At 41.4% G+C, this 12087-nt stretch overlaps 1 protein-coding gene across 3 annotated transcripts in view; it reads right to left on the bottom strand.

Moving 5' to 3' along the window:
• Positions 1–12087, bottom strand: part of GLS2 (glutaminase 2) — an 80634-nt gene that overhangs the window by 49389 nt on the left and 19158 nt on the right. For all 3 annotated transcript variants that reach the window (XM_063426987.1, XM_063427000.1, XM_063426995.1), the window contains exon 7: positions 5398–5561. In XM_063426987.1, the coding sequence (XP_063283057.1) occupies positions 5398–5561 (164 nt within the window). The remainder of the gene's footprint in view (positions 1–5397; positions 5562–12087) is intronic.

The following is a 12087-nucleotide window of genomic DNA, read 5'->3' on the forward strand; positions in this document are numbered from 1 at the left end:
CTAGCAAAGATGTACACAGAAAACTTCCTTCCCCTCCTACGGACACTGGCCGCGGACATGAAAAGATGGGGGGGATCCTGTATATCATGGTTCGGGAGGATAAACGCGGTGAAGATGAACCTCCTGCCGCGCCTCCTATACTTATTTCAGACGATCCCCATCAAAATCCCCAAAACCTTCTTCAACGAGATGTCCACGGCCATCAACCGCTTCGTCTGGGCCTCGGGAGTAGCCAGACTCCGATACACGCACCTGATTAGACCAAAACGCCAGGGTGGGGTGGCACTTCCCTCGATTCAAATATACTACCAGGCAGCTCACCTCCTCAGGGTGATAGAATGGCACGTGCCGGACACTGATAAACAATGGGTTAGTCTAGAGCGAGCTGCTTCCAAGGAGCGCTTGCCCTGGATTACCTGGTTGCCAAAACCCGCACAGACTAAAGAAATCCGGTCTCACCCACTCATTGGAGCTACCCTACAGATCTGGGCGACTCTACGGTACAAGCTCGACCTCACCACCAACCCTAATCCGCTGACCCCAGTGATCTATAATCCAGAGATTGCCGGCGGTTTGGCCCCCGGGGACATCATCGGCTTGGGTAACCCGAACACCCCATGTCTTGGCGACTGGTGTGCAGACACACGCCTGAAACCTTTCGAGACACTAACCTCCTCAACACCTCCAACGGGGTCAGCCCGTTTTCGATACCAACAGATCCGACACTACCACAGCTCCCTCCAGGGAAAGCAACTACTATTCAGGAAAAAGACGGGCTTTGAGACCCTCTGTACGGAGGGACGACATCTTCCACGGGGTATCTCCACGCTGTACTCCATGATATTGCAGGCTACCAGGCTCCCCCCTGCGAGATACCAATCTAAATGGGAACAAGTCACGGGGACTACCCTCTCTGAAATGGAATGGGAGAAAATACACGTCCTCGCCCATCAGGGTGCGACCAGTGCGAAACTTCAAGAAACCAATTACAAGCTCATGACGAACTGGTATCGGACCCCCCATAGGCTTTTCCAGATGGGGTTGCTGCCATCGGCTAGGTGCTGGAGATGTGGAGCGGACGATGGCACGGACCTACACATCTGGTGGTCTTGCCCGCCCATCGAGGCATTCTGGCGACAAGTACACGAGAAACTACGCGAGATCCTTGACTCCGACATACCACTGCAACCCCTACCGATGCTACTCCACCACTCCACGATGCCCCTGGGAGCCTACAAGAGATCTCTTACGCGACACTTCCTAAACGCAGCCAAGAGCCTCATTCCCGCCCGCTGGAAATCCACAACAACCCCCACCATAGCTAACTGGATGGAAGCAGTAGAAGAGATATACAGTATGGAGAGCCTCACAGCTGACCTACAGGGGACGGCGGAAAAGTGCGCCCGGCTTTGGGCCCCCTGGATCGAATACATGGCTCGTGTACCGGCGGGTTCCCGGAGACGTGGGGCCGAATAGACGGGAGTGTGGGTGGACTCGGGTTGTTGGGCTATGGGCCGGGGTGTCGCTGGCGGACCCTCCCCCTGGTTTCCTCCCTGCTGCTGCCGACCCTCTCTCCCCCCCCCCCCCTGTAATCCCTCCCCATCTGCCCTATACTACCTTGCCCAAGCAACAGTCCCCCCACTGTATGGCCCTCTGACCTAGCTATGGTTACGGATGTAACATACTGTATATAGACGACGAATCTACCCGCCTTCACTTGAGTTGTATGGCTCGAGGTGCCTACCCACACCACCGGGCACCTAATTGACGTTGACAAGCCCTGACAAGGGACCCTTGACCACTCAGACTTACCCCCGACCTGTATCTCTCTCCCTCCCCCCCCCCCCTCCCCCCCCCATAGGGGGACAGACAGAGACCGACTAGGGACAATATAGTTGCGCAGTTGCGCCTGTTCAGGGCACCTCCAATTAGGGTTACAGTAGGGTGACAGTTCCAACATTGATCTAAGCGATTAGTCAACCAAGCTAACATACACCTGGGCTTAAGTGTGAAATTATCTAATAAAGCTGAGTTAGGTGGCATATAGGACCTATCAGGCAATCTCTGTGTTATAAGCACGACCCCCTAAGCTGAAAAAGGTCCTATGTACCCCACCTGACTCTGGGCGACTAAGCTGAGCCTCCCCTTTACGAGACGGGGCTGAAAATCCCTGGTTGGGTCTCCTGTTCCCTCAATGTAGTGGAGAACACCCAACCCGCTTTGTTCACCTATTTTGATGTACTACCCCCACTATGTATGTTTACTCATTTTCCCGTATAACTGCTTATATGTTTGTAATGTTATAATGTCTTGATAAAATCTAAATAAACACTCAGATTGTCAAAAAAAAAAAAAAAAAAGAATTAGTGTGAGATCTATCAAATATAGAATTTTACATTTTGTTTATGTTATTTGTGTGTTTTTTGTTTTTTTAAAGAGATCAACTATAGAAAATTCAACACATTATTACATTACTAACGGTAAACTGATAATGTCATATGGGGTTATTTACTAAAATGTGAATTTGGGAATTCACAGTGTTACGAACTCTGGTATTGTAGATACCTGTTCGACTATTTCCTCCCGAACTGTCGAAGCCTGAATGATTATAGCTTGTAGTTCGGGTGTAGATACGAACAGTTCCCAGACAAATGCAGCATCCAAGCAGTTTCTCCCCAGCAAGTAGACAGTTACCCAAACATCAGCCTAGACTAGATGAAAGGTACAACAGAAATTAATTTTAATGGTACCACACTTGGCTTTTATGCAAGTCCCCACGCAAGGGGCACTCCCACATGGACCTTGTAGGGGACTCCAACACAAAGTTACAAACCAATAACAGCAAGGTTACAAAGTATGACACTCCCCTACATATCATACAATCCCTCCTCTCTGCCTGGGAGACAATGGAATCAGATACTGTAATAACTCAATTATCTCCAGGCAGAAAACTTCAAAAGTACCCCAAAACACATAAAATCCCCATAAATGTTACATCCCCTGATAGCCCTGATCTGGGTGACCAACATATCAAAAAACACCCAGATCAGTTCAGGGGTTTAGGAATTTCATCGATGTCTTAATTTGACTGTCCGCAGATGAGGCTCCTGCCCAGAAATAGTTCCATGAGTTTAGTTGTGTGGTCTGTCTATTTCGGAAAGTCTTTAAACTGAACAAATCCACTAACAACAGTACACCCTGGCTCATAGCAGCGTTTGTTCCCCTAGTTCTTGGGAACAAAACTACCAAATAGTGATCTCCTGGCTGGTCGGGGAAAGGAAGCAGGCGTTCGCAAAGTTTGACCGGTGTTCGGGAAGTCGAGTGTCTGATTTTAGTTCCAGACACTCGATGACCAAGTCCTGCTGCCTCCTTTCATGTGAACAAGATGGCTGCCGTTATTTCCTGCACGCAGTGTTTGACTATACAAACGGTGGCCACACAGGGAGAGCACTTAATTCACTGTTCTCTTTGAAGTTAATGAGCCAGGGGTGAGGTCGGTGTTCGGTAGTTTCAACTACCGAAACAAAAAAAGTCAATCAACTGAATAAACAGGGCAGTTTCATCGCACACAGTAAATAGTAAAACTGAAAACAGAGCTGACTTTTAGAATTTTTCCAAATCTGCTATTTTGGCTTAAAATTCAAAATTCACTTCAAATTCACACTTCAGTGAATAACCCTATAAGTGGTTTTATTGGAAACTTCCTGGTAGAAAATGATGACAGGGCAGGGAATGAAAAATGAAAATGTTCCAAGAGGCCCAACATTCCAATGTGAGGACAGCATACAGGGCATGTTCACACACACACACATCTGTTACAAGAAGAACACTGGAATACAATGAATGCTTTAAACTGTATTAACTCTTTATTAACTAATGACATTTCATACCATCATCATAATCTAGTTCCTAAAGGCCCTGTGCCAGCCTGAAATGTCATGTTTATTTAATATCCTCTCTACTACAGAGCCCTGCAGTGTTTAAATTAATGGAATATTCCATTTTAATATTAGGTTATGCATTACTTCATTGTTATGACACAACTAGAAAATATTGATCCATAAGGGTACAATTATTAGACACAATGTTTTTATGTACCATTCATAAAGTAACGGAATTTAACAATTAAAAAATAACTTAAAACAAAACAAACGCATACAATTTTTAAAATGTAAAGAATTCACCTTGAATTCTTGCTTTACTGAATAACTCTGTATATAACCATGAAACAGTACTACTATTTAGTATGAGTAAGTACCGAGACATTTGGCTGAACTCTTATTTAAAGGGACATGCATCACTGCGGCCGTTGAATAGCGCAGCTGAGCCCTTTTAAAAATGGCCGTTCACTTCCTCCCAGCTTACTCCGCACGGAAGGGAGGAGGCAGTGAGGAGGGAAGAGACAGCTGCAAGACCAACTTCCTTCAGTCCCAGCCACACTCCTGCACCCAAAAGGTAAGAAACAGGAGGCTGGCTAAAACATTACTTGTGTGTGTGTGTGTGTGTGTGTGTGTGTGTGTGTCCGTATGTTTGTCTGTGTTTCAGTATCTATGTCTGTGTATCAGTATGTATGCCAGTGTGTCTGTGTGTCAGTATGTATGTCTGTTTGTCAGTATGTATGTCATTATGTATGTCTATGTGTTAGTATGCATGTCAGTGTGTCTGTGTGTCAGTATGTATGTCTGTATGTCTGTGAGTTTGTGTATCTGTATGTTGGTGTCTGTGTCAGTATGTCTGTGTGTCAGTATGTCTGTGTGTAACTGTGGGTCAGTATGTTTGTCTGTTTGTCAGTATGTATGTCTGTGGGTTAGTATGTGTGTCAGTGTGTATGTCTGTCTGTCAGTATGCATGTCAGTGTGTCAGTATGTGTCACATCCTGTTCCTAGCTGCGGATCATTCTGGCTATGGCTTCTGGTATCCAGTACTCTTGTTACAATTCTTGTTTAGTTTTTCTTGGTTTTTTGGTTTTCTATTCTATGTCTGGTTTTCTTTATGCTGGATTTGTCCACAGAAAAACAGCCCTGACTTTCTTATTCAAAGGCTTTAGTTTAGTATATACACAAAAATAAAATACGGTGCTCAAGCAACTACTTCACACATACAAATAAACACTCTACTTGCCAGTATCAAGTCCAGCGGTCATATACCCTGCTCCACAGAATGTAACAGATACACTTAAAAAAATGTACTGAGCATTACTGGAATCATGGAATGTAGAAATAGGACTTCAGCACACCATCTTTATTGTAGTATCAAATCAATAAAAGCAGCAGATCGATTTGTCCATGTTCTGGACTTAGTCAGAGACCTATTATTCAGCCGTATTTTCTCATTATATGCAAACAAAGACATCTTGACAGTTAGCTGAAATCATGATGGAAAATTAAAAGTTCTGACCTTGATGGTTCAGAGACATCTTGTTAAAGCGATTGCCACTGGGTTCTTTGCCCATGTGCTGGTGGACATATTCCGTGCCATGGTCATTCACAGCGATGGCATATTTAAGTGGCTTCACACAAGATTGCAAACAGAATGGGACACCAGTGTCTCCTATTGAGTACCTTAAAGGAGAGATACATAAAATAATCATTAGCTGATGTGATTTTGTGTGCATTTTTTCAAGTACATTAATTCTAAAAAAACAAAAAATGAAAGTGAAGGTACACTGAAAACAGAGATGGGTCTGTTAGTCAATGAAGACCAGGAAAAGGCAGAAATTTTAAATAACTATTTTTCTTCAGTATATATTAATGAGGATCCTATGGCAAGAGATATGCAAGTGATTGCTGCAACAAACTTGCAGACAACTTGTGATTGGATAACTCGAGACAAGGTGCTACAGCTATTAAAGAAAATTAATGTAAATAAAGCTCCGGGGCCTGACGGTATCCACCCACGAGTACTTAAGGAGCTAAGTGGGGAAATAAGTGAACCTCTGTATTTAATTTTTCAAGATTCTTTTGTTTCAGGTATTGTACCGGAGGATTGGAGGAAGGCAGATGTTATTACTATATTTAAAAAGGGTTCAAAATCCTTGCCTGGAAATTATAGACCTGTGAGCTTAACTTCTGTGACTGGGAAATTATTTGAACGGCTATTAAGGGATAATATTCAGGAATTCATTGGGAAGAACTGTGTTATTAGCAATAATCAGCATGGTTTTATGAAACATAGGTCATGTCAATCTAACCTAATTGCATTCTACGAAGAAGTAAGTAGAAATATAGATCAGGGTGTTGCAGTGGATGTGATCTACTTGGATTTTGCCAAGGCATTTGATACGGTTCCTCACAATAGGTTAGTCTTCAAACTAAAAGAAATTGGTCTAAATTAATATTCTTGTTCTTGGGTAGAACATTGGCTTAAGGATAGAGTACAACGAGTTGTCATAAATGGTAAATTTTCAAGCTGGAGAAAAGTGGTAAGTGGTGTCCCTCAGGGTTCTGTTTTGGGACCGCTTCTATTTAACATATTTATAAATGATCTTGAAATGGGCATTGAAAGCCAGGTATCAGTGTTTGCAGATGACACAAAACCTTGTAAAGTAATAAAATGTGAGCAGGATATTGCCTTGCTGCAGAGGGATTTGGATAGATTGGGGGACTGGGCACTAAAATGGCAGATGAAATTTAACGTAGAAAAATGCAAAGTTATGCACTTCGGGGTTAAGAATGCACAAGCAATTTACACCCTAAATGGTAGTGAACTAGGGATAACCACACACGAGAAGGATTTGGGAATTGTTATAGACAACAAATTAGGTAGCAATATGCAATGTCAATCTGCCGTTGCTAAGGCCAGTAAGGTTTTGTCATGTATAAATAGGGGCATAAATTCTCGAGATGAAAATATAATTTTGCCTCTTTATAAATCGCTGGTAAGACCACACCTTGAATATGCTGTGCAATTTTGGGCACCTGTTCTAAAGAAAGATATCATGGCACTAGAAAAAGTGCAGAGACGAGCTACAAAATTGATAAAAGGAATGGAGCATTTTAGTTATGAAGAAAGGTTAAAAAATTTAAATCTCTTCAGTTTGGAAAAACGGCGCCTGAGAGGGGATATGATAACATTATACAAATATATTCGGGGCCAGTACAAACCATTATCTGGAAATCTATTCATAAACAGGGCTATACATAGGACACGAGGTCACACATTTAGGCTTGAAGAAAGGAGATTTCCAGGCAAAGAAAAGGTTTTTTTTACAGTAAGAGCAATAAGGATATGGAATTATTTGCCTGAAGAGGTGGTTTTGTCAGAGTCTAGACAGATGTTTAAACTGCAATTGGATAAATACTTGCAAAAACATAACATACAGGGATATCATTTCTAATTAGTGGGGTAATAGCTGCTTGATCCAAGGAGACATCTGACTACTATTTTGGGGTCAAGAAGGAATTTTTTCCTAGTTTGTTGCAAAATTGGAAGCGCTTCAGACTTGGTTTTTTGCCTTCTTTTGGATCAACAGCAAAAGCATATGTGAGGAAGGCTGAACTTGATGGACGCAAGTCTCTTTTCAGCTATGGAACTTTGTAACTATGTAACTATAGATGAGGAAACCACTTTGCTTGGACATGAATTTACATTATTATTATTACTGGCATTTATATAGCACCAGCATAGCGCTTTACAATATTATCAAAGGGGGATATCTAACAACAAATAAGTCAATTACAAACACTTACAGGAACAATAGCTTGAAGAGGGCCCTGCTCAAACGTTACATAGGCTGAAAAGAGACATGTGTCCATCAAGTTCGGCCTTCCTCACATTTGTTTTTTGCTGTTGGGCAAAAAAACCCAGTTTGTAGCACTTCTAATTTTGCAACAAACTAGAAAAAATATTCCCTCTTGACACCAGAATGCAGTCAGATTTTATCCTTGGATCAAGAAGCTATTATCCAACATTGAAAGATTATATCCTTGAATATTCTGTTTTTGCAAGTATGCATCTAGTTGCTGTTTAAACATCTGTACAGACTCTGATAAAAACACTTCTTCAGGCAGAGAATTCCATATCCTTATTGCTCTTACAGTGAAAAAACCTTTCCTTTCGCCTTAGACTAAATATTCTTTCTTCCAGTCTAAACGCATGACTTTGTGTCCTATGTAAAGTCCGGTTTGTGAATAGATTTCCAGATAATGGTTTGTACTGGCCCCGAATATATTTGTATAATGTTATCATATCCCCTCTGTGGCGACATTTTTCTAAACTAAATACCGGTAGGTTTAAATTTCCTTTATAGCTTCTTCTTCATCGCTAAAATGTTCCATTCCTTTTATTAATTTTGTAGCCCGCCTCTGCACTCTTTCTAGTGCCATAATATTCTTCTTTAGAAAAGGTACCCCAAATTGCACAGCATATTTAAGATGTGGTCTTACCATCGATTTATAAAGAGGCAGAATGATATTCTCATCTTGAGAATAAATGCCCTTTTTCATGCATGACAATACCTAAACGCCAAAAAACTTTAACATAATGCAGCAGTTTTGGTATATGGATCATGCCCCTGCAGTCTCACTGTTCAGTGCTCTCACATCATCTAAAAGTTAAAGTTGTTTTGGTGCTTAAAGACAAATCCAAAAGAATATGAAACTTGTTAAAGAAAAGAAGCTATCTGTTATGTCTATGTATTATTAACATAATTATTATTATTATTATGTTTTATTTGTATAAAATATACAGTAGCCCATAAAATGATACCTACCATAAACTGAAGTACTTAATTTACAGGACATTAGGTAGTACGTAAAAAAGCCCAGGACTACGAATAAATAGCCTATAAAATGATACCTACCATAAACTGAAGTACTTAATTTACAGGATATTAGGCAGTACGTAAAAAAGCCCAGGACTACGAATTTTAAGCCCTGTGATAAATACTCACAAATCTGTTAAATCTGAAAGTGACAATTGGCAAGGGGTTTAGAGATAAAATTTGGTCAGTTTGCTACTAAAATCTGCAGTAGATTTTTGATTGAGATTTCCACTATAGTACGGGGCATCAGAGGTGACATTAAAAAAATATATTTTTTAAATCATGGACTCTAGTATCTCATGTGCACAATTTAGTAGCTTGCGCCCACAAGATAGTACAGCATGTCCATGAGATTATTATTTTGCGTACATGCTTTAACTATCTTGTGGGCACAGTCCACTGAATTAAGTACAGCGTGCCCATGATATAACTATATTGTATTAAGCAGCTATCTGACTCCATGCTGCTTCGGCCTGCTCCAGTCCCTAGTTGGGCTGCATCATGACAATGACATCACTGGAGAGGCCAGCCATCTCTTCCATGCAGGGGCCCAGCCAGGGACCGGTGCAGGCCAAAGCAGCAAGGAGTTAGGTAATCAACTTTTGACTCCCACTGCCCCTTTAAGAGCAAGCTCATGACTCGAGCCGTGCTCCTAGTGCCAGACGGGCCACGTGACCGACCACTGCGGTCAGTGCACGCGGCTATGTCAGAAGAGGAGATCAAGCCGCATGCGGTTCGTGTGGAGGCAGGAGTGATCCAGCCACGCGCGGCTCAAGCTTCGGAGCCAGGTCGGTCCCAGGATAAGGTAAATACAGCCACAACCACTTATCCCAATCACACACCTTTCCTAACGTCCTATCCCATTAAAAGCATATTACCGCGTATTTAATAAAACAGAAAGACCCCCTACTTCATCCAGGTTACCGATCGATGGTTCGATATTCTGAGTCCTCTCTGATTTACTGTACACAACTATTCGATATTCCCACAAATTTTATATAGCATTTTATGTTTGTTTGAGACCACCTTAAAAATATTGGATATCGCTAAAAATCATGATCACTATATACATTCTCTACAAACCTCTAAAACGAACCAAACTACTCATCCATCCACTATACCACTTTATCCCACCTAGAACTAGTGCCCAGTTAAAATACTTGACTCTTATTTACCCACACTCACTGAATCCCTCTGACTACGGCTAAATTCATCTTCTACATCAGAACACTACTTCTAAGATTGGGTTGTATCCATGTCTCGGGTCTTTCATTTAGAATAGGGGCAGCTTCGGTCTCCTTCAACACTGACACTCCAGTGCATATTATTAAAAGATTGGGCAGATGGAAATCCTCAGTCTACAACCAATATATTCCTCATCCCGAGAAAGAAATGAGGAAAGTTTTTAAAAGTTTAGCTTTGTAAATTTGATGCAATAAGTGTGTTTTTCTTTAATAACTTTTCACCCTCTTTGCATGAACCCGATTTACATATATTACTAATATGTTTCTGAACATATATATTATATTATTCACTCACTCACTCACTCTCTGGGCCGGCCTAAGACATCATGCTGCCTAGGTCCAACGATAAATGACTATGGGGGAAAATGTATAATAAGCACAGGTTACTGGCTATGGGAGGGATAATGTATATTAAACACAGGTTACTGGCTATGGGAGGATAATGTATAATAAACACAGGTTACTGGCTATGGGAGGGATAACGTATAATAAACACAGGTTACTGGCTATGGGAGGGATAATGTATAATAAACACAGGTTACTGGCTATGGGAGGGATAATGTATAATAAACACAGGTTACTGGCTATTGGAAGATAATGTATAATAAACACAGGTTACTGGCTATGGGGGGGATAATGTATAATAAACACAGGTTACTGGCTATGGGAGGGATAATGTATAATAAACACAGGTTACTGGCTATGGGAGGGATAATGTATAATAAACACAGGTTACTGGCTATGGGAGGGATAATGTATAATAAACACAGGTTACTGGCTATGGGAGGGATAATGTATAATAAACACAGGTTACTGGCTATGGGAAGATAATGTATAATAAACACAGGTTACTGGCTATGGGGGGATAATGTATAATAAACACAGGTTACTGTCTATGGGGGATAATGTATAATAAACACAGGTTACTGTCGATGGGGGATAATGTATAATAAACACAGGTTACTGTCTATGGGGGGATAATGTATAATAAACACAGGTTACTGGCTATGGGAGGGATAATGTATAATAAACACAGGTTACTGGCTATGGAAGGATAATGTATAATAAGCACAGGTTACTGGCTATGGGGGGATAATGTATAATAAACACAGGTTACTGGCTATGGGAGGGATAATGTATAATAAACACAGGTTACTGGCTATGGGAGGATAATGTATAATGAGCACAGGTTACTGGCTATGGGGGGATAATGTATAATAAACACAGGTTACTGGCTATGGGAGGATAATGTATAATGAGCACAGGTTACTGGCTGTGGGGGGATAATGTATAATAAACACAGGTTACTGGCTATGGGAGGATAATGTATAATGAGCACAGGTTACTGGCTATGGGAGGGATAATGTATAATAAACACAGGTTACTGGCTATGGGAGGGATAATGTATAATAAACACAGGTTACTGGCTATGGGAGGCATAATGTATAACAAACACAGGTTACTGGCTATGGGAGGATAATGTATAATAAACACAGGTTACTGGCTATGGGGGAGATAATGTATTATAAGCACAGGTTGCTGGCTATGGGGGGATAATGTATAATAAACACAGGTTACTGGATATGGGAGGATAATGTATAATAAACACAGGTTACTGGCTATGGGAGGATAATGTATAATAAACACAGGTTACTGGCTATGGGAGGCATAATGTATAACAAACACAGGTTACTGGCTATGGGAGGATAATGTATAATAAACACAGGTTACTGGCTATGGGGGAGATAATGTATTATAAGCACAGGTTACTGGCTATGGAGGGGATAATGTATAATAAACACAGGTTACTGGATATGGGAGGATAATGTATAATAAACACAGGTTACTGGCTATGGGAGGATAATGTATAATAAACACAGGTTACTGGCTATGGGGATAATGTATAATGAACACAGGTTACTGGCCATGGAGGATAATGTATAATAAACACAAACACACAAAAAAAAAAAGAATGCAGCTTCAGAATTAATCTAAATTGTATGCTGTCTAGGAGGAGGGAGGGTCTGCTGCTGATTGGCTGGAATGTGTCTGCTGACTGTGAGGTACAGGGTCAAAGTTTAC

This window comes from Pelobates fuscus, chromosome 1 (genome assembly GCF_036172605.1).
Source record: "Pelobates fuscus isolate aPelFus1 chromosome 1, aPelFus1.pri, whole genome shotgun sequence".
In the NCBI taxonomy this organism is placed as follows: Eukaryota; Metazoa; Chordata; class Amphibia; order Anura; family Pelobatidae; genus Pelobates; species Pelobates fuscus.